This window comes from Dipodomys ordii, unplaced genomic scaffold, assembly GCF_000151885.1.
Source record: "Dipodomys ordii isolate 6190 unplaced genomic scaffold, Dord_2.0 Scaffold161, whole genome shotgun sequence".
Lineage (NCBI taxonomy): Eukaryota > Metazoa > Chordata > Mammalia > Rodentia > Heteromyidae > Dipodomys > Dipodomys ordii.
Window position 1 is genome coordinate 270,430 of NW_012267377.1, and position 21,699 is coordinate 292,128.

At 41.0% G+C, this 21,699-nt stretch overlaps 1 protein-coding gene across 1 annotated transcript in view; it reads right to left on the reverse strand.

Moving 5' to 3' along the window:
• The window catches only part of Amph (amphiphysin), a 95,054-nt gene that overhangs the window by 59,991 nt on the left and 13,364 nt on the right, over positions 1-21,699 (reverse strand). Inside the window, exons 3-6 of the mRNA XM_013033001.1 lie at positions 13,161-13,215; positions 8,854-8,948; positions 5,507-5,602; positions 44-151 (exon numbers count right to left, since the gene is read on the reverse strand). Of these exons, the coding sequence (XP_012888455.1) occupies positions 44-151; positions 5,507-5,602; positions 8,854-8,948; positions 13,161-13,215 (354 nt within the window). The remainder of the gene's footprint in view (positions 1-43; positions 152-5,506; positions 5,603-8,853; positions 8,949-13,160; positions 13,216-21,699) is intronic.

A 21,699-nucleotide genomic window follows, 5' to 3' on the forward strand; every position in this document is an offset into this window, starting at 1 on the left:
TGGGGGGGTCAACGGTGGGATGCACTGTGGGATCAGCCCCTACCTTAGAGATCCGGCTCTCATCCTTCCTCTTGGAGCTCTGCAGGGCCTCCAGGTGGTGGCGGGCACTGTCGTAGTCCACCAGCTTCCGGCTGCGCTTGGCGATGCGATTCTGACAATGGGGAAACAGACACACTGAGAAAAAGATATCATCATAGAGACTGTCTAACCAATGTCACAAATGCTTTCTTCATCTGAAGAAGCTGAGGATTTTGACAGAAGGTGGAGGTGTGCAAGGATTTCACTACCAAAAGACCCCTGGAAATCAGAATACAGCTTTTCCTTCATTATGTGGAAATGATTAGGAAAAAGATTTCTCTAATCTAAATAATCAGCCCAACCAGAGGAGCTGAAAGCTCCAGGTTGTATTCACAGGTGGGGAAAATTCTAGAATTTCGGGTCTGAGGGAGAAGTCAAACCTGTACTCCAGATCTTAAAATATTCTAGTTCAGTAGAAAACTACTGTGGTTTTTAGAAAACGTCTGTGGTTTTTAATAACACACCTAGCAACAATGCAATCAAACAAATTCACTTTCTAAGATATTCTTTCTCATACAGATGATCTCCATCCTCTGTTCAGTACCACCTGAGCTCATCCATCACTTTATCACTTTGCTGGTGTCTGACACACAGGCAGGCTAACAGGCAAGCTATTCACCACCAGCTTCCATCAACCATTGTGAGAAAGTCTGGAACAAGACACTTGTCTTGTAGTGTGAGCAGGTAGAATGAGGAGAGCTTTGGCTATAATCAATGGACCAAATGCCCTGCTTACCTACAGGGTCCATTTTCTCCTACTAAGCAAAATCTGTAAGACACTTAAGAAAAAGGCACCAAACTCTTTTTCCCACGGTAGAGAAAAGCCAAGCTGGGTCAGGCCGTGCTAAAGGTTTGATTGAACAGAGAACTACTGACAAACCACTAACTAGAACTACTGACGAGAAAGATACAGAAGGACAGAAAACATTAAGGCTGTAGGCCAACATAATTGCTCTGTACTGCAAGACAGAAGGGTAAAAAAAAACTGTGAACCTTGCGGGGAGGAACCAAGGGCTGACTCCTCCCCCTCAGACACAGAAGGGATTTCCTGAGTTCAATTCCAAGCAATTAGCCTAATAATGAGAACTACCTTAGGAGAAAATGCTTTGAAAACGATTCAGATGCAGTTTTAAGAAAAAAAAAGAGAGAGAGAGATGGCAGTCATGTGTACGTTTATGCTTTTCAAAATATGGGCACACACTCATATCACAGAGGTTCAGAGAATCCTAGGTGTTGAAAGGGTCAATTATCTTTGTTCAGAGGCATTGGAGTTGCAGGAGAATAGCCTGAAACTTGCCCCGAATGGCCTGGCAAGTCCATGAAAACACAAGACTGGAATCCGAAGTCATCCCTCCCACTGGCTCAGCACCAGGATGTGAGGCGAGTGAGCCGGCTGGGATACAAGATGTGAGAGCCTCTTCCACTCAAGGTTGACTTAGGCACATGGTGAGCATCTCGGGAGGTTGCCTCGGCCTGCCTCACCCTGGGCTTGAGTCATTTCCAATAGCTACTACTGTGTGCGTCAAGGCTGCGGGCAAGGGACTACCTGTTACCTGGTCCTCCCTCCACAGCCCCATCAGGATCCGTGACAGGTGGCTGTGGACAGATGCTCTTACTTTCCTCCTCCCCTTCCTCTTCTTAGTCTTCTTCTTCCTCCTCCTCCTGTTCTTCTTCCTGTTTTTCTCCTTCTTCCTTCTCCTTTTCCTCCTCCTTCTCTTCCTTCTTCCTCCTCCTCCTCTTCTTCTTCCTCTTCTTCCTTCCCTCTTCCCCCTCTTATTATTATTATTATTAACAGTGCTAGGGTTTGAAACTCAGGGCCCCATATTCTCACTTGAGTTGCTTGCTTAGCTAGTGCTCTACCACTTCAGCCATGCTTCCATGCCAGTTATTTGTTGATTATTCTGGAGATGGGTATCTCCAGGGCTTTCCTTGAAACTTGATCCTCTATATCTCTGCCTCTAGAGTAGCTAGGATTATAGGCACAAGCCACTGGAGTCCAACATGGAAGGCACTAATTTCAAGGCCACCCCTCTTTTGATAAATTACATTTTTGTGTTGGAAAAATAAGTCAGTCTTATTTCTTTTCCTCTGTGACATTTGGGAAATTTGGTGGAAAACAATCTCAGAAGGACAGAGTTAATATTGTTGAGATTTTTGTTTTTTACAAAATAGGATACAATTCTTATCCAGTACAACAATAATAAACTTAATGTAATAATAAATAGGTCAATTTAACTAACAATACATTTCCATTAAATAATGGGTTTAATTAAAAGCTTCCACTGTGCACTGAATTTCTGCAGATCAGAAGCTGTTTTTTACCCTTTTAAAAAGAAAATAATAATCCTGTTGACACACCGTGGCCAATACCTGCCTGCCGAGTTAGAATCTAAACTGCACCCTTCCATAACTGCGCACAGCCGTGAGTCTGCTGGAGTCAGTGACAAGCAGGCTCTTTTTATGGAATTGAATTCACACGTGAACCCTGAAGAATGGAAACCATAACACAGGATGCCCTGCCAACACGGCAGGAAAAGCCAAACACCATCACCTTGTGAATGGTACTTCTTACCTCTCACTGGTGTGCTGTGGTAAATATTTGGAAATGAGCCTGAGGTTTTAACTGCACATGGCCTGTGGAGTTTTAGTGGGAGTCAAGGAAGTTAATTCTGTTCCTTGCGTTCAAAATTCTCTACTCAGTATTTTTCATCATCATTTTCCTTTCTATCAATAACCCCATTATGTAATTTCTTAGCCTTCACTTTAGGAACTCCTTCTCAATTCCCTACATAGAGAAAAGACACAGAGAATAATTTAAACCCATTGTCACCCAACAAAAATCTTTAAAAATATTCAATAGAGGTATCTTCCTACTTATAAAAATGTCTCTTTTCCAAGTTATTAATGCTCTTCCCTCCATATGTGTCATGTTCCAGGGTTACCCAATTCTCTATATTGCTTGACAGTCTGTGCATTCTCCAATTTTCTAAATATGGCTTGGGAAAAAGAGACAGAAGGAGACTCAGAAAGAGCAAGACAGACAGATACACATAAAACCCTGACATGCGTTTATCTTCAGAGCACCTAGCCCAAAGACCTAGCTCCTATCACTTCCAAATCACTTCATGTTCAGTAAATGGAGCACTGTCTCTGCATGTGAACTTGACCATGGATCCCAAGGAAAGTACTTCTTAAATTAAAGCTGAGTTGAGTTGAGCTAGTTGAATTCCCTATCTTTCTGAAACAGCAGAGTCTAGCAAATAATAATAATAATAATACATCATGATTTTGCTTTAGTCTCTCTGTATCTCACCACAGGTTACTGTATGTGCTTGTCTTCTGAAAAACCTTTACTCTCCGGAGAATATATTCAATTTTTCAATAAGTGTCGCCAGGCAGTATTAGATCAGCTGAGATTCTCACATTTTGTTGATGATTTTGTCTTCATTCCTCAACTCAACAGCCCTGCAAATTTCTATTTCTCCAGAGAATCAGTCTTCCTTTGCCTAGTCAAGTCATATTAAGGATAGACAGCATACAAATAATTACAGGCTTCCTTGAATTTTTAGGTAGGAAATATCATTTTCCTTGCCCTCTTCTGATTTATTTTGTTGGCTTTTATAGAGATGACAATGCCACGAAATAGAGGTGATATCTGATCGTGGAGCAACAGGAAACCCTGGCTTCCCTTTCTTCGAGGTATATACCAACTCACTAGCGTCCAAGGGCAAGGGCAAGGCAGAGCTGTGTTTGGAATGGTGCCATCCATCATACAACCACACGCAACAGTTCCTTCCCCTGTTTCGGCCCCGCAGGAATGGAAAACAAACCCAACTCCCAGAGTGTACCTGAGGCACCATACCTGTCCAGCATCACATCTTTTCCAGAGGTTTCTGTGTTAGTCTTGGAACACTAACATACTTTTAAGCACTTACGTAATATAACCAGCATACTCTAACCACCCCGGTGGCCAATAGGGACTAAGATGATAGTTTGATTTACCACAAACTAGTTACCACAGCTCTTTTCCTAAAATCAATGCACACGAAGTTTCCAAAGCCCAGATTTCAGCTTATCCTAGGGGAAATTGAACAAGTATGCAATGCTCCAACTTTTGCGGGCACGGCATGCAGCACTGGCTAAGTCTTGCTTATCTCTTGCAGGCCCCAGCATTCTCTAGCTACGTGGAGACTGCTAAAAACACAGAGGTTTGGCTAGTTTAACACAGAGTTGAGAAGTCTCCAAAAATATCTGACTGGTCTCACAGGTAAGGAGCTGCTCTACCGAGCCAGTCTGTGGAGACAGAGATGAGTGTTTTGTGAATGTACATACAGATCTACTCCCTACTGCATTTTCCAACAAGAATAATACATCTAGACTGGACCATGAAGGGTCCTTGCCCAGGGCCCTTGGTACCTTCAAACACTCTGTACATGCACCAACTACACTAAAGCCTATTTTATGTGGGCAAGGAAACTAGAACCATGATGAGGGCTTGTTTAATGAAAACGCATTCCTGTGTCTCAGAGCCAAAGCTAGTGTGCAATGGTACAGTCTCCTGGGGTTTGATTAGCATAACACAGAAGGCCAGTTAAAAGCTGGATTGCATGTCAGAAGACACAAAATGAGATGCTCACTGCAAATACCCAATGATGTTGGGTCAGGGGTTCCTTGCCCTGCCAGAGAGATTGAATGTGACTACCTTACCAGGAATCATACTTTAAAGCAGGGAAAACAAGTGGGACAGCTGTGTAATGCTGCCCAGTTGATGGATACAATGCAAATGATGGCTTGAAGGCCATCTTTGCCTCCAGTGTCAATCTCCTATCTGCAATCAGTCCTGTTCGGCATATCAACCCTGGCAGCGAATCTGAGTGTCAAATAAGATGCATTTATCTTTAGAAAAGGTGTTTCCAGGTCTGGATGCAAATGCATTTGGAATGCTTATACCTTAATACTCCAATCTGAACCTGAGATTTTGAAGGAGAGGGAAAATATGTAGGTGCATTATCACCCACATATTGAGAAATAAATAGAAAGGAAGTCAGACTGTTTCCATAATGAAGTTTCTTCCTTCCTTGTTACCATGATGATTTATTCTTATGGAAATTCCTTATCCAATGCTTTATGATAAAAATTTAATATGAAAGACTGAAACTTGTTGGTGCTTCTGAATTTATGATTTTTTGTATTTCAGGCTTCTAAAAGGCTTCTGGCAAGAAATGAAAGATGAAGCAGTTCACCAAAAGGGACAATGTGTAACTGGCTTTTATGTCAAAAGTGATAGGCATAGAACAAAAGTCCTATGTTCAAATAAAGGAAAAGTTACTGCATGGCTTTGATGTCTGTTTGAGGATGTCTAATTCCCCTTCTCTTAACTACCTGAGACCATTCAATTCTTCCCTTTATGCATGCAGGATAAAATTACCTTTATGTCAGGAAACTGGCCCAGGTAGGTGTCCAGAGTCAGCAAGGATCCATCCACTAGCTTTTGATGGAAGTCTTCCCACAGAACATCACATTTCTAAAAGAAAAGAGAGAAATCGATAGGTATCACATTATTTTAATTGGATACAGCTCACTAAGCTTCTAAACCATCTCAAAGTATAAAGGTAGATAAGTAATATTTTCCAGATAGTAGAAGCCAAAATGAATATGGATGGCTTAAGTATCCTTAATTTAAAATTAAGGACAATATTATCACATTTTTTTTGATTAGGCAAAGAACTCAGCTCACTTAAAAAATGTATTTCTGGCTCTAATTTATTAATCAATGTAAGCTTCAAAGGTCTCCAATTACCTATACATGGACTTGGGAGCTAAAACACAGAAGAAGTCCAGGGACAGCCAGCTTACCTGAGCAATTCTGGACATCAGAAATCAACTCATTAGCTACTCAAGAGGCTGAAATCTGAGAATAGTGATTTCAAGCTAGCCTAGGGAAAAAGTCCAAGAGACTCCATCTTCAATTAAGAAGTTAAAAATGCTGTACTAGAGGTCTGGCTCAAGTTGTAGAACATCAGCCATGAGCCAAAAAAGCTGAGTGAGAATGTGAAGGCCTGAGTTCAAGCCCTAGTACAGCACAAAAAGAAACTTTTAAATATTTTTAATATCATTAAGTAGTTGTACAAAGGAGTTGCTATTCAACAAAGCAGTTAATGAATACAGTGCATCTTGATCAATGTCATCTCTTTCACTGCTCTCCCCCATCCCTCTCAACCCATCTCTTATTTAGGCACTGATGGCTCACTTCTGTAATTTTACCTATTCAGGAGGCTGAGATCTGAGGATTATGGTTTGAAGCCAACCTGGCAGGAAAGTCTGTGAGACTCTCATCTCCAATTAACCACCAAAAGACCAGAAGTGAAGCTGTGGCTGAAGTTGTAGAGTGCTAGCCTTGAGCCAACAACAATAACAACAAATCTCAGGGACAGTACCCAGATCCTGAGTTCAAGCCTCAGGACCAGCAAAAACAAAAAGCAACCCAAAAAAACTACAGCAGAAGCAATTACACAGTGAACAGGAAACTCATAGTTGGAAGAGACTTAACATTTATGAAGTAAACCCACAGTGAGTGTTAGTTACTAGGTTATTTTTATGATCACTATGTCAATTATTAGGTTTAATACTCTATAGGACCATTTAATTCTCACAACATTTATGAGGAAAAACTTCCAGTATATACAGAAGAGAACACTGAAATCTGTGAATGTCACGTAAGGTCCAGGTCATATTGGCCAAGGTCATGTGGTAGGATAAAGAAGAGACCTAGCTTTCCATCCAGGTCCATCTCTTTGCACTCCAAGCCCACATCTGTCTATTATACTAGACAGACATACTATACTGTCTATTATACTTAGCTAAACATTAGGATTCAGATTCCAGCTGAGTGACATCTGGACACTGAACCTTCCTGGATTTCAAGTCCCCTAGCTAAATGAATAAGGAAAAAGCACTTCACAAAAATCCCAGGCACATAGTAGGTCCTCAGGAATGTCACTCCCACATTGCTATGACAACTGTATTTGGGTCTTCTCACAGAGTCAATCTGCTGCTTACTTACCAATCTACCCTCTTGTGCCCTTAGCAATTGAACATCTAATTTTAACAGGGCCATGTGGTTGCCCAGGATAATGTTTCTATTTCCTAGCTTCCTTTGCAACTATATTTCTGTAAACATCTCAAAGAGGAAGGAGAGCCTTTGTCTTCCAGACTTCATTCTTCCCATTGATTGAAGTATGAACGTAAGAGCTAATGGCCAGTTCCCCAAGAGTCCTCTCGTATCTGCATGAGGCTAGCTAAAGATGGGAAAGATGGAGCACTGACATGTTTTTGAGTCTATCATGCCAGACGTGGACCTGATCCCCAAATTCTACTATGTGAGAGACAAATTTTCTCTTTCTAAAAAAAAACACCTGTTTAATTTTTTTTTCCTTTTCACACTTCAAAAATAATACTAGATGTTAGGGTAAGAGTTTTATACAGAGAAATATCTTAAGGAGTATGATTCTGGGGCAAGAGTGCTTGCCTACTATGTGTAAGGCCCTGGCTTCAATCCTTCTTTCCTTAAGTCCTCTGTGAACAGACATTCTGACCAGGAACTCAGGAGTCCCTTCGCCAGCATATTTGCATCTGCAATTGAGAGTATCAAAACATTTGCCAACCACAGGGATCAAAATGGGAAAGCAGCCATGAACTTGGAAGAATCCACAGTGTCAGAGTACTTGCCAGGTTGAGAAAGCAATGAGTCCGTATCTAACAGTGTTCATACAAGTTTCAACTATTTCCTTAACAAGTCTACATCCATGATTAATGTTTAGTAATATACCATTAGTCAAAAACTTAGTCACGAGGCATTTTTAGCACTTCATTGTCAAAACTGTCTTTACATTCAGAAAAAAAAAACACAAGAAGAAGAAGTTATGTGATCATTTCATTAGAAAATCATGTGTGAAAAAAGTTTTGTGAACTCCACATCTTAAAAGTTCGGAGAAGATATAACAAAGCCAATAGCTCTCCTCCTAAGTATTATCTCAGTCCTAATGAAATTCTAAAGACCAATATCCGCTTGTCAGAGCTGTCATGGAATCACTTCAACTGTGTTATTAGCAGGTCCAATGATTATTCTCATTTTGTATATGAGGACACTGAGGGCCCAAGGAAATTAAAGAACTAACCCAAGGTTACCCAGAGCTACACTTCCTCCCTGATCCACTCTGCTTCCAGGAAGCAGCAACCCTCGTCCATTTGTCTACTTCCTCCATGCCACAAGGACCCACACTAGTTCACTATGTCTAGGGCCAAAGCTCTGCTCAAGCTCAATTCCTGGGAGCAGGCTGACTTTGTATGTGTCCTCAAGTTCTACAGATTGGTGATGAACAAGCCAGGGTCACTGTAGAATAGATGTTGTTCAGGCTTCCTGTCCCTATATTCAGGAATAAGTGGTTAAAGTGGAAATGGAGCAAAGGGAAGATGTTACTATAAGAAATCACCCTATCATCTAGTTCTCTTAGAAATGGTATATAGCAAGAAAAAGAGCACTATTGTTATTTTGAAGAAAAATAATCATTAGTACACAACCTTCTACCTAAAGATTTTATAATCCCTTTCATCTCTTGCTATGAGTTCGGAATGATCGAGAATTGCATGTTATCTTCTGGGTACATGATCGCCCCTCACCATGAAGGCTCTGAAGTGTGCAGGGGAGGCACAGGAGATAGGTTGAACAGGCCCGGCTTGGTAAGAGCCTCCTGTGCACAGCCATACAGCTCTTACCTCTCCAACCATCTTCACATCTTCCCGACCATACCAATCAGGCTCGTACACCTCATGCAGAGACTCGGTGAGTTTCATGGAGGCCTCTTGCATGCCTGGTATTGGAGAAAAACAACTCCTGTAAGGAAGGAAATAAGCAAAGAGTCTCTTCTTCCTCTGCTTTGCTGAGTGAAAAATCTTGAGGTCCTGTTAGATACTGAAGGAAAAAGTTGTACAGGCACAACTGCCATTTTGATCTACAGCCATGATTTTCCTTGAGGGCCCCTGAGAACTATCACACTTAACATCTTCTACTCTTTACAGGGAGATAGAACACACTGGGTCTTGGGGGGAAAAATGAACACATTCTTATTCTGAAAACAACATCAATAATAAAGAGTTGTGTTATCTGTGCTATATCACTCACAAAACATCACGAAGTCTTGAATGTGTAGACCACTAAGAAGAGTCTGTTAATTTCAGAGCTCTAAAAATAGGAATTAATCTGAACTAACTTAATGCAAATGCTTTACTTTTAAACAAAGCACTTTTAGAAACAGATAAAAACAAAATAGAATTTTAAGATATAACAGCTAAAGACGGTTAAGTGGTTTGAAAGAGTAAAGAAATGCTTGAAAAGTGGTCTAAAATTTTAAAAAATGAAAGAACAGAGAAGCAAAAAGGCTGCATTTTTCCAGCATTTGTAACAACCATCTATACAGTTATAAATACAAACTTTCAGAAAGGTTAGGGTTCATAAGTCTATGGGTCTACATTTTCATCAAAAGTACACCTGATATGTTATATAAATGTAGTTATTAATAATAGCAGATAAATACAGTTTCTGAGTGCAATGTGGCAATTAAAACTATCATCATGGGAAATGGCTCAGTGGCTCAAGTGATAGAGCGCTAGCCTTGAGCTGAAGAGCTGAGGGACAGCGCCCAGGCCCAGGGTTCAAGCCCCATGACCAACCAAAAAAATAAAAAAATAGCCAGACGTGAGTGGCCTGTAATCCTAGCTACTTAGGAGGCTGAGATCTGAGGATCAAGATTCAAAGCCAGCCTGAGCAAGAAAGTCTGTGAAACTCTTATCTACAATAAATCACCAGAAAACCAAAAATGGTGCTGTAGCTCAAGTAGTAGAGCGCTAGCCTTGAGCTGAAGAACTGAAGGACAGCACTCAGGCCCACAGTTCAAGCCCCATGACCGACAAAATAATAAATAAATAAAAATAATAAAAAAGTAAAATATGTATCATCATATAATCGATGTAGGTTAATTTGTCTTACAAGAAATTTAAAGGAGAGAGATACAACCAGATTTTGATAATTTGTTGGGACTGGGAATGATTTTTTCTTGCATCTACTATAACATTATTCAAAATTTCTGTTGTATATACTCATTAATTGTACAGAAATGTTATTTATTAAATTTGTGCTTGAAATTACAACCAATGCTTATTCTCCAACAAATCAATGTTCATTTATTATCTCAGTAAAGAAAAGAATCATCAAGCCTTTTCCATGGGGTAAAAGAATAAGTGTGAGTTTCCATGGAGACAGGCTGAGAACTGGCTGGGGACTACATTAATCCCCCTGTGGCATCAGACTCTTCACCTACACATGGAAGGTAGAACCTAGCCAAACAGGTATCTTGGCCTCTGTCAGGAGGGAGTTCACAAAGACACTGAACAAAGGGAGAGAAGAGACGGACAACCCCAGTGAACCAAAGGCAGAAGCAACTTCCAAACAGGAAACTCAAGTATATACTTTCTGGCTAGATTGATTCTAGGTTCAATAATGATCACATTAAAACATGCCTGAAATGATTTAAAAAAAAAAGGAGTACTAGAGAGTGTAAAGAGATCAGTGGATGAGTTGGTATTTTATTGTATGTTTTCATTCTGTAGAATGGGAAAATCCCCCTTCATTGCCCCTGATAACAATGCATATATTGGGTCCTTGCATCCTAGAAGTTTGAATAATGTGTGGAAGTGCATAACCTTCTCTCCACAAAGTGCACATCATGACTGTGAAGAAGGATGCTCTAGACAATGGCTGATAAGTCTTGTCTATTCAGGCAAAGTCAAGGAAGGAAAACACAGTGATGACTCAAGTCTCTGGAGACTCTGATAAAACAATCCTACAGGAATAGAGACAGCCAAAATGGATGCAAAACCCTGCTCCTGACTCCCAGCAGCCAGCATCAAAGTGAGTATGAAGACTGTCTCCATGACAGGGTGACCACTGATCGGGAGAGAAACAAGCAACTCTGGACCAAGAAATGTACCCCTCAAATTCATGCCAAAGCTAAATTTCCTCCTATAATTCAGATGTCAAAAGGCCCTGAGAGATGATCATTAAATCTTTGCCAGAGTCAGATGAAATGATACATGATGCCTTATCAGAGAAAGTAGAAAAATGATCTTTTTTTCACAAAAATAAAAACGGGACATAATCTTAAAATAAAATTATGTAAGACTTTATTCACTGCATGCTAAGAGAATACTGCTGCAGTGGTAAATGCATGCATTAATAGCCCAAAATAGCTGCTCATCCCTGTGAGGATAAGAATGATGGGCAAAAAGCCATTGGCACACACAGATTGTTTCCACGACATTTATCCAAAGAGAACACTTTGATGGCCACAAAGATTGAGCCAGTGAATATTGCTCCCAAGAGGCATAAAGACCCACAGAGGGGGCAACATTTAGTTACTATGGTTTCAATATAACTCCAAAAGGTCACATCCTAAACCCTGACACAGCTGAGTAGAGAGGTGAGACCATTCAGAGAAGACTAAATCACGAAGACTGCCCTCATGGATGAGGACTCTAGCCTCATGAATGAATGAACGAATGCTACTGTCCCAGGAAGGCTTCATCATTGTAAGGTCAGGTCCCTGGCAACAATGAGCGTGGTCCTCTCTCCTTCTCTCTTGCCCACATGATAATCTCCATCATGTCAAGATCACCCTGATGTGATCTCTGGATCTTGGAACTTTTCAGCCTCTACAACCATGAGCCAAATAAATTTCTCTTCTTTATACATTGTCCAGCAGACAAAACAGACTAAAATAGGACTTTACGCTGATAAAATGTAATAGAGAAAAAGAAAGAAATTTAAAGGACAAATCTAAGTCCACTTCAAAGGAACATGGCAACATTAGAGTAGAGGGCATGCTAAATTTAACCTCTGGTATTGGATAACATCCAAAACCAAATATTTTTCTCTCTCTTTTTTGTGCTGGTCTTAGGACTTCAACTCATGGCCTGGACACTGTCCCTGAGCTTCTTTGCTCAAGGCTGCCACTCAACCACATGGGTCACAGCTCTTCTTCCAGCTTTTTGATGGTAAATTGGAGATAACCATCTCCTGCCCTGGCTTGCTTAAACCACAATCCTCAAATCTCAGCCACCTGAGTAGCTAGGATTACAGGCATGAGCCACTTTTCTTAGAGGATTAACAATTTACAAGCAGCAAAGCAACTGCCCAGCGTTATGGAGATTTATGTTTTTCTGTTGGATGCAACCTCTTCCCTCTGCTCAACATTTTTTGCATTAATAGAACCCAGAGTCTATTTCCATTTGGAGCTAACTTTGTGGGCTCCCTTCCATCCCCGAACATGGATTGCAGAGCTGGCAAGGTTGGCAACACAGATAATCTTTGCTTTCATAGCCTGAGAGCACATGTTTTAGCTCAAAACAGCCTCAGTTTAAATATATTATAGCAGTAGCCAGGAGCAGCAATAAACCATTAAGAGGTTATTGAATTTATTGCTAGTATCTAGCATCAGGTAGCTGTTTAAGAGGATAGCAGCTGTAGTCAGTGCCAGTAACTAACATCTGTAATACTAACTCCCTAGGAGGCTATGAATGTGAGGATCACAGTTTGAGGCCAGCCAAGGCCCTAGGTACAGTGCCTATACAGTGCTTATCCCTTGCCCTTTCCAACCAGAGGGCCTAAGTGAGTTTTTGAGTTCTCCTCTTCGGACCAGCCCACTCTCAGAATACAAGCAAGCTATACCTTTGCTTAAACAAATCCCAAACTCACTCTATCCAGCAAGTCTTCCTAGAAATCTCAGGCATGTGGGTGGCATTTATTCTTAGCTCCCAACAGAAGGGCAGATATATATTTGTCTTTGTATATTCTGATTATCATTTCAATGGGTATTTGGAAGTGGGTGGAATGAAAAACACCTGTGTTCAAGGACCCTACTCACCAGGAAGCCAAATGGCTTTGTAATTAGCACTCAATCTTGTCTCTTGGCAAGTTCCAAGAACAACTTGTGCTCAGTAACATGCAGTAAACAACTCATCCACATTACCTTTGATTGCTGCTAAGTATCCTCTGAGTTCTCGCTGGAGCCTGGTGCCCTCTGCCTGAAAGACACACAAGCATAGAGATGCTAAATATCTGATCTACATCCTGCTGCATGCAAACAGGAACAAGCAATAACACCCAATGCTCTTGCTGCCAGAAGCTCATTCTTCAAAGAACATAAATACATGGACACAGAATACAGCAAGACAATAATGCCCATCAGTCTAGATATTTATAGTTTTTCTTCAACTAAAAGGAAAAGAAAGCAGGTAAGATTCTGCTTAAAGTAGGAAATACGATTCACCATACTGCCTTCTATCTATTCAGAAGCTGCCATGTTTGTGATTTTGATTTTTAATGCTTGTCCTACGGCTTCAGCTCAGGGCCTGAGTGCTGTCCCTGAGCTGCTTTTTTGCTCATTGCTAGCCTTCGACCACCTGAGCCCCAGCTCCATTTCTGACTTTTGGGTCATTATAGATAAGAGTCTTAAGACTTTCCTACCTGTGGGCTGGGAAGGTGGCTCCGTGATAGAGCACTTGCCTTGCATGCATGAGGCCCTGGGTTCCTTTCCTCAACACCACATAAGCAAAAAGAAAAAAGCCGGAAGTGGCACTGTGGCTCAAGTGGTAGAGTGCTAGCCTTGAGCACAAGAGCTGAGGGACAGCGCCCAGGCCCAGAGTTCAGTCCCCATGACTGGACCCCACCCCATTCCCCCCAAAAAGACTTTCCTACCTGTGCTGCTTTCAAACTGTGATCTTCACATCTCAGGCTCCTGAGAACACTAGGATTATAGACATGTGCCACCTGGACCTGGCTACGTTTGTAATTTTGATACACAAAGAATACCAGCACTACACTGATGGCCTCTGTTCAGTTCAGCAGCCATGTGCTCCAGGTGTACCAATTCACCAGTCCAGAAGGGGACCAGAGTGTAAGTGGGCCTATCATATTAGTGCATTTGGCAGAAAAGGTTTGGGAAAGGTGGTTCAAAAGAACTTCAGTAAACTTTACACTTAAGCATGCTAATATGAGTCAAAAAATTAATATAATGGGGTGGCATCCATCAGGATAGATTGTGCTCAAAAACTGTGTTGGTGAATGCCAACTCCTTTGTACAAGTACTTAAATGGATACTTTTAAAAAATAATATAGGTTTCTCTGCACCTTTCTCAACACAGCCCCTAGAACATTTTAAATTATGTATATTATTTGTATTACATTTCTGTTGGATGGCACTGGAATAGAGAAATTGTTGAGTCATAAATTTTGACATATGGGTGCTTGTTTTAGTTCTAAATCCTCTTAAAAACTCTGAGAGAAGATTTGACTCGAAGTTGTTTAATATGGAGTGAATCAGGAAATGTCAGGTGAAGAGAGAAGGGGTGAGGCTGGGAAGGGAAGAGATGCAGCCTTCATTATCAAGTAAGTTAGCCAACTTACTGCACAACTGGGACTCAATCCCACTAAGGGACTCAGGGTTATAAAGCAAATCTAACACCCTGTGGATCGTCTAAATGAGGGCTGCAGGAGCTGGGCATGTACCCATCAACTGCTCTCATTTGTTGGTCCCGAGCTACTATGGGGAGGATGTGAGTTCTCAGTATTGTACATCTATTCAGAGAAGAGTTGCCCAGTAGTCAGAGCAAATACTCAGGAAAACAGCTGCCAGTTCAGACAGATGTATGTCAGCCCAGTGGGCTTGGGAAGGGTGGGCATTAAGGATTCACTGCCAGGCACCACTGTGACTGAAAACAAAAGTGTGCATGCATTTTAACTGTGTAACCATTTCATAGATGCAGAGAAAATGGCTCCATAGTCATGTCCAGTTCAATTAATATTTGTTGGTATTTACTTTCCTCCCGAAGGTGAGTGGGAGGGTAGGGGAACCTCCTTCTTTAATAAGTCACAATCTAGAAGAAGAATCAAAATATCTAAGCAGAAATGTTGCATTGCAAAATAGATAGCATTGAGTTCTGGGCCAGTTACGCAAAGTGTTTTGGAGAAGCAGAGCAATCATAAAATATCCATCATCTTTAAAGGCATGGTGACTTATAGTAGGAAACTCTGAAAATTAGTATTCACTGTACAACTATACTTGGCCCCAGATTTGTGAGGAAAGCATCTTTTCTATCAGAGTAGTTTGGTTCCTTTCTGTTAATCTTGTGGTAGTTTTTTTTTTTTTCCTGAAACGTTCTGGCTTTGGCCAGGTGGTTTGGCTCTTGTTAATTACATTTTAGTTACTTTGTTTTCCTGTTGCACATTAATCAACATATCCTGTTAGAAGCTCCTTAAATTTTAGTTACATACTGTTAATTAAGCGACATCCTTTTACAGATGGTGACCTAAGATCAGCCAATCGGAGCAGAGGGGCGGGGCCTGCTGGGTTAGAGATACGTGTGCTGCCTGCCTGCTCTGTGGAACTGCTTGCCCCAGCTTTGGCTGATGGCGCATCCTTCTGCAGAAGTAAACCTTGCCTTGCTGAGTTCCTTTCATGTTGGTGTCTTTATTCCTACTTGACACCCCAACATCCCGAGCCATTTATAGCATTCTAGACAGCCCTTGCAAAACACTGATATAGTGTTACTATTCCTATTAAATCTATGTAAAACTCAGGTAAGAAAGTCTGGATTTGCGTTAAGAAAAAGCTATTTTTTTCCAGCTCTGTAAACTCAGCTGTTATCAGATAAAAGGTTAGGGTTCATTCATTGAATGAATTTCAGCCAGAATGGTTCTATTCAGCATGACAAAACAAAGCAAAACAAGACAAAAATCATTCAAACTTCTAACATTGACTCCCTCTCTAATGTCTCCATGTGGTTGAAAATGACAAGTCCTAGTTTCTTTTGTCTTGCTGAGCTATTTAGAAATCTACTGTGAACCCACACTGCTACAAGCTAAGACCAATTTAAATAAATTATGGTAGATTTCTGACACTATAGTATAAAACTATTCCCACAGAGATGATGAGAACCAAATGAAAATGCTAATGGTAAACATTTGAGGAAAAAAAGTAGAAGGTGTAGAAGATCCAGAGAAGAAACACCTGGAGTCCTCAAGACCCCCTTACCCCGTTCCACTTCCATAGGTTCAGTTCCTGAAGTCAGCTGTGGACAAAAACTGTAATATGGAAATGTATAGTTTATGTTGTATATTTTCCTAATGATATTCTAGTTTACATTGCCCACAGCAGTAGATGAGGGGTAGAATCCTCACCAGAGTTTCTTGCTGTTTGAGTTCTTTAAGATTGCTCTTCTGACTGGGGTGAGTGGATTTTGAGCAGTGTTTTGATTTGCATTTCCCTTGAATATTTCTTTATGTATCCATTAGCCATGTGTGTTTTTCTTCTGAGAACTGCCTGTTCAATTCATTAGATGAAAGCTCTTTGTACAATTAATACATACAACAAATGATGGAAAACGAAGGCCAAGAAAGTAAAACTTGTGTGGGTACTAGTGGGAGGTGCCAAAAAGAGAGATAGTCAATGTACCTTCTATGTTCTGTATGTATGCAAGTAGAGTAATAAAAACTGGTCAAAATCTTCCTAAGAACCATGATAGAGGACATTGGCTTGATCGGGGTACTTTGCATGCATGCATAGAAAAACTAAATGAACAGTCCTTTGTACACTTAATAGATGCTAATAAAAAAAAACCACTTTGAAAAATACCTAAGTTTTATACCAGGCATAGTGGCTCAAAAGCCTGTAATCCTAGAAACTTAGGAGGCAGAGAGTTAACGATGATAGCTCAAGGCCTATCCGGACATAAAAATTCAAGAGACTCTCCATTTCAGCCAGTGTCTGTCTAGTCACATGACTCTGTCACCCCACTCCTGCGGGAAACACCAGTAGGATGGCAGCAGCCTCGGCCAGCCAGGAATCAAAGAGAAAGAGGACTCGTTGGAAACAGGCAATGCAAAAAGGTCTAGCTGTGTGGCTCAAGTGCAAGAGCGCCTGCCTAGCAGGCATAAAACCCTGAGTTCAAACCCTAGTACTGTCTGATGAAACCTTATGCTCTACCACTCTGCCCTTCCCAGAAATGTAACCATCACTTACTCCAGCGAATCCACACAGTAGAGGCTCCCACCCACTAGCAGTTTGTCTAAGTTATCAAACCAACTGTCACTTTATCATCGTCTGTAATCCAATGACCTTCACTGTCCTTAATAATAACCTCAGCAAGAGTAGTGATTCCAGCAGCTCAAATATGCCAAAGACAGGCTAGAAAGTGCTTCCTCCTTTAAGGGAAAAGGTGAAAGTTCTCAACATAAGGGAAGGATGAAAATTATATGCTGAGCTTGCTAAGATCTATGCTAAGTTGTTGATCCCTTGCCTAGCATATGAATTAAACTTCTTCATTAGTCAGTGTATATCAGACAAATCATAGTATGCATGGGTTTGGTACTACTCATGGCCTCCAGCATTCACTGGGGGTCCTGGAATAGATCCCCTTCAGAAAAAGAAGAATATACTTTTTATACTATGTATAAAAATCTGGAAAGAAAACTATTTTTTTTTCTATCAGTCATGGGGCTTGAACTCTGGGCTTGGGTGCAGTCCCTCAGCTCTTCAGCTCAAGGCGAGCGCTCTACTGCTTGAGCCACAGCGCCACTTCTGGTTTTCTAGTGGTTTATTGGAGATAAGAGTCTCATGGACTTTCCTGCCCGGGCTGGCCTTGAACCGTGATCCTCAGATCTCAGCCTCCTGAGTAGCTAGGATTACAGGTGTGAGCCACTGGCGTCTGGCTGGAAAGGAAACTATTTAAAGGAGACTTTATTATTTTCAACCTAAGATCTGCTATGAGAGGAAAATTCTACTTCCTGCCTCAGCAACATCAGACTTGGTTGTAAAGGGCTTCCCTCAGTCCAAGAAATGTGAGTGGAAGTGATGTGGCATGTGCCCTGACAAGCCCTCTTTCCCTTTCTTTTTGGTGTATTGGGCTTGAACCCAAGGCCTCACTCCAAGCAGGTACTCTACTGCTTGAGCCACACCTCCAGCCCTTTTTGCTCTGGTTACTTGACATATATTTCTGCTTTTTGCCTGCAAGAGCTTTTCCTGGACTGTGATTTCCTTTTAAGTCATCCCACTTGTAGCTAGGATGACAGGTGCACAGCATTATACCCAGATATTGGTTGGGATGTGAACTCATGAATTTTATTCCTGGCCTGACCTTGAACCATTACCCTCTGGATCTCTACTTCCTAAGTAGCTAAGCATAGGCCACTAGTGCTCTGTCCCTGCCACTTCTTCCTCTGCCATAGCTCTGGAATGTTCTAGATACTGGCTGCTAATTGTTTTCAGGCCAGTGACTAACCATCAGCATGGACAGCCACTGAGACAGCACAACCTCAGCAGAACTTAATCTAAATGGCCTGATGACATGAGTCCCTACCAAGCTGGGAAATGCTGACATGGGAACATGGAAATCTAGCAACAGCAAAAAAAAATAATGGGTTTTGCCAGAATAAAACCCACTTGAAGTTATGGGTACATTTCAGAAAAGAAACAAATTGGCAAGATTGAGGGCAAATTGGATGGCCAGACAATGGATGCCCAAGTGGTGAGAAGAGATAGAATGAAACTGAGAGATTACACCCAGGCCCCAGACTCATCCATAGGATCAGTTAAGTTTTAGTGAATCATGGTTGAAAGCAGACATGTGCTTTTCCTGGACAGATCTAGACCCAACTTGATCTGATGCCTAAAGGTGTAATCAAAAGGATTTCAATCCCAGCACCACATTTCTGAAATTAGGTAATTATAGAACCTTGGGGTGCTTTACAGTTTGTCAAATACAGCCATAAAAGAAACCTAAAATACAGCTTTGGAATATCAATTGAGCGAGAAAGAGACGAGCCAGTGGAAGAGGAGTCAATCTTTCACAACAGCTCCGTTACGAAAGAGAATGAGGCAGTTAACAGAGATACGATCCCCACGTCACAGATGGCTCTGGCTTTCACAAGTTTGCTCTGTCATTCAGGGTTCATCTATGACAAAGACAGAGGTGCCATGCCAATGACAATGTTCCCATCTTGCCCAGTAGGATATTTTGCCCCCAGAGAGACATGCAAAGGCTGCCACGAACATTGACATCCATGAGTCACCTGACTTGTTCAGTGTCTAGAAATAGCAGAAGAGTCGCAGAGAAGGGCATTCTTCTCCCAAACATTCACAGAAGTCAAATGAAGCCCATAATTAATGCATTGCCCTTTCTTCCAGAACAAGAAAGAAAATGAAATAATTCAGACTCCAATCCATGCTCTGACTTCATCTTACCAAAGGGAAAGAATAAGGGTTTTTTAAAAAAATAAAATGAGCATCTCTGAAGATATTTTAAATACACATTTATGTAAGTGTAGAAGGAAGTTCAGATTATACAGTAATGGCTAAAATAGATGAATTCAACTTGAGTAGATAAACTGGAGGCTAGTTTAAGTGACATTCTTCTTTTCCAATTATTAAAATACTGTATGTTCCCCTAAGGTATTAATGTATCATAAATCATTAACTAATAACCACAATGACAGTCATCTGAAATTCCCCCTAAATAAGAAAGATAAAAGACTGAATAGACAGTCTTCTCATACAGCATGCAAAAGTAGTTTCTTCAGTACAAAACTCTCAGAGGGCTGAGATGTGAGGATTGTGATTTGAAGCCAGCCCAGGCAGAAAAGTCTCTGAGACCCTTGTCTCCAATTAACCACCAAAAAGCCAGAAGTAGGGCTGTGGCTGAGTAGTAGAGCTCCAGCCTGGAGTAGAAAAAGAAAAAAACTAAGCAAGAATTATGAGGCCCTGAGTTCAAGTCCTAGTACTAGTACAAAAGAAAAATGTATTTTATTTGGTGTGAACCAAAGATATTTGCAGTTAAAAAAATCATGCATATGTCTCTATTTTCCTTGGCTATTCACCTACAACATGTCTAGAGCTCTGTCATTATTTAGCTATTGGATCTAGGTAAAATCATAAAGTATCACTAAGGCTTAGAGCATTTTTTTGTCTGAAAAGATCAACATTATAGTCTTCTTTAGCATTATACTATTCTGTATTATTCTTCCTGTGGCTTTTCCCTCCTTCATTACCTTTGTCTTTGTACCATTTTCCCCACATTTCAGGGACATAGCATTGTTTCTAGAAAAGGCTGTTTCTTGGTTTGTATTCAGAACATCCCAGTACCCTAATGGGTGATTTCCACATCTTTTTCTAATGGCTCCTGCATTGTTTTCTCCATTTCTTCCCATATCCTAGATCTCCAAAATAGCTCCCATTGATTTAAATCAACAAGTTCTTAGCATACTGCTCAGATGTCATTGAATCTGCAGTTCATCCAAATTCCTCTGAAAATGACCATTTCTGGGATACAAGTATGCTTTAAGTATTTTGTGGCTCTGTGTGTGTGTGTGTGTGTGTGTGTGTGTGTGTGTGTGTGTGTGTGTAGAAAACACTAAAGGTTCTATACCCAAGGGATATATGCCTGTATTTTTCCTTGTTTTTTCATGTCATTCTCTACAAGGTAAAATTAAAATTATTATTCTACCTCCTGATCACACATTCTCCCTGGAGCTCATGGAAAACAGGGGAGCGAGAGAATCTATTATAATTAAGTTGTCTGAATTGCCTAGCAATACTCTTCTTTGGATAAGATCCAAGGATCTTCCACCTACAAAATTCTTTGCTTATGTATCTGGTGTAGTGGAATAATACCACTGCTGCATTGGGCGAAAGGTCTTTTATTGTTTCAGTTGAATCATTTATCTATGTGTCAGAAGCAGCAGCTTTCTCAAGCCCAGCCAGTCTCCTGGGCCACGCTTTCCTCCCACGTAGCCTGAGGGACTTGGAGTGCTTCTCCTTCCTCATTAAAGTTCCTCTTGCCCACTCCCTCCCAGGGGCCCTCACACTCTCTAAGGGCTGGAAAGCAGCATGCAAGCTCTCCGGTTACCTACTGCCCAACCTGCCTGGAAAACAACTCAAGTTCTTTTTAGAATGCATCATGGAGCTATCAAAAATTAACCAAACACACATATGAAGTAGTTTAAAAAAAAAGAAAAACTCTATAAAGGTCTGAGAATCATGGCATCTAATCAGAAGAAAATACTTTTATGTCCTTGCTGAGTGGGACTTCGAAGCTGTTGCTTTATTCCCTTATTCCTCTATGCCTTCTCATGGTCTTGCCCCCTAAGGATTTGACTGAAGTTAAAAATCAAATTAACAGAGAAACTATGCACCAGGCACATCCACAAAGGAGTATGTAAGGGATCTTTGCTACTTACTACAAAGGTTCCATGCCCAATTCAATGTGTTTCCATGTGGTAGAACACCGGGCAGATCTTCAGTAACAAGGGCTCCTTGGCTATCTGCACACATGTAGGGGGGCGAAGCATGGGAGGAAGAAAAAATACTCCCACACCACCTGGGCTCCCAGGCAGCTCTGGTTTTGTTAGACTTTTTTCAGCACCTTGGACAGCCCTCACCTACTGAGGTTTTTTTTTTTTTTTTAAATAAGTTTTTTTATTGTGAAAATACTGTACAGAGGGGTTACAGTTACATG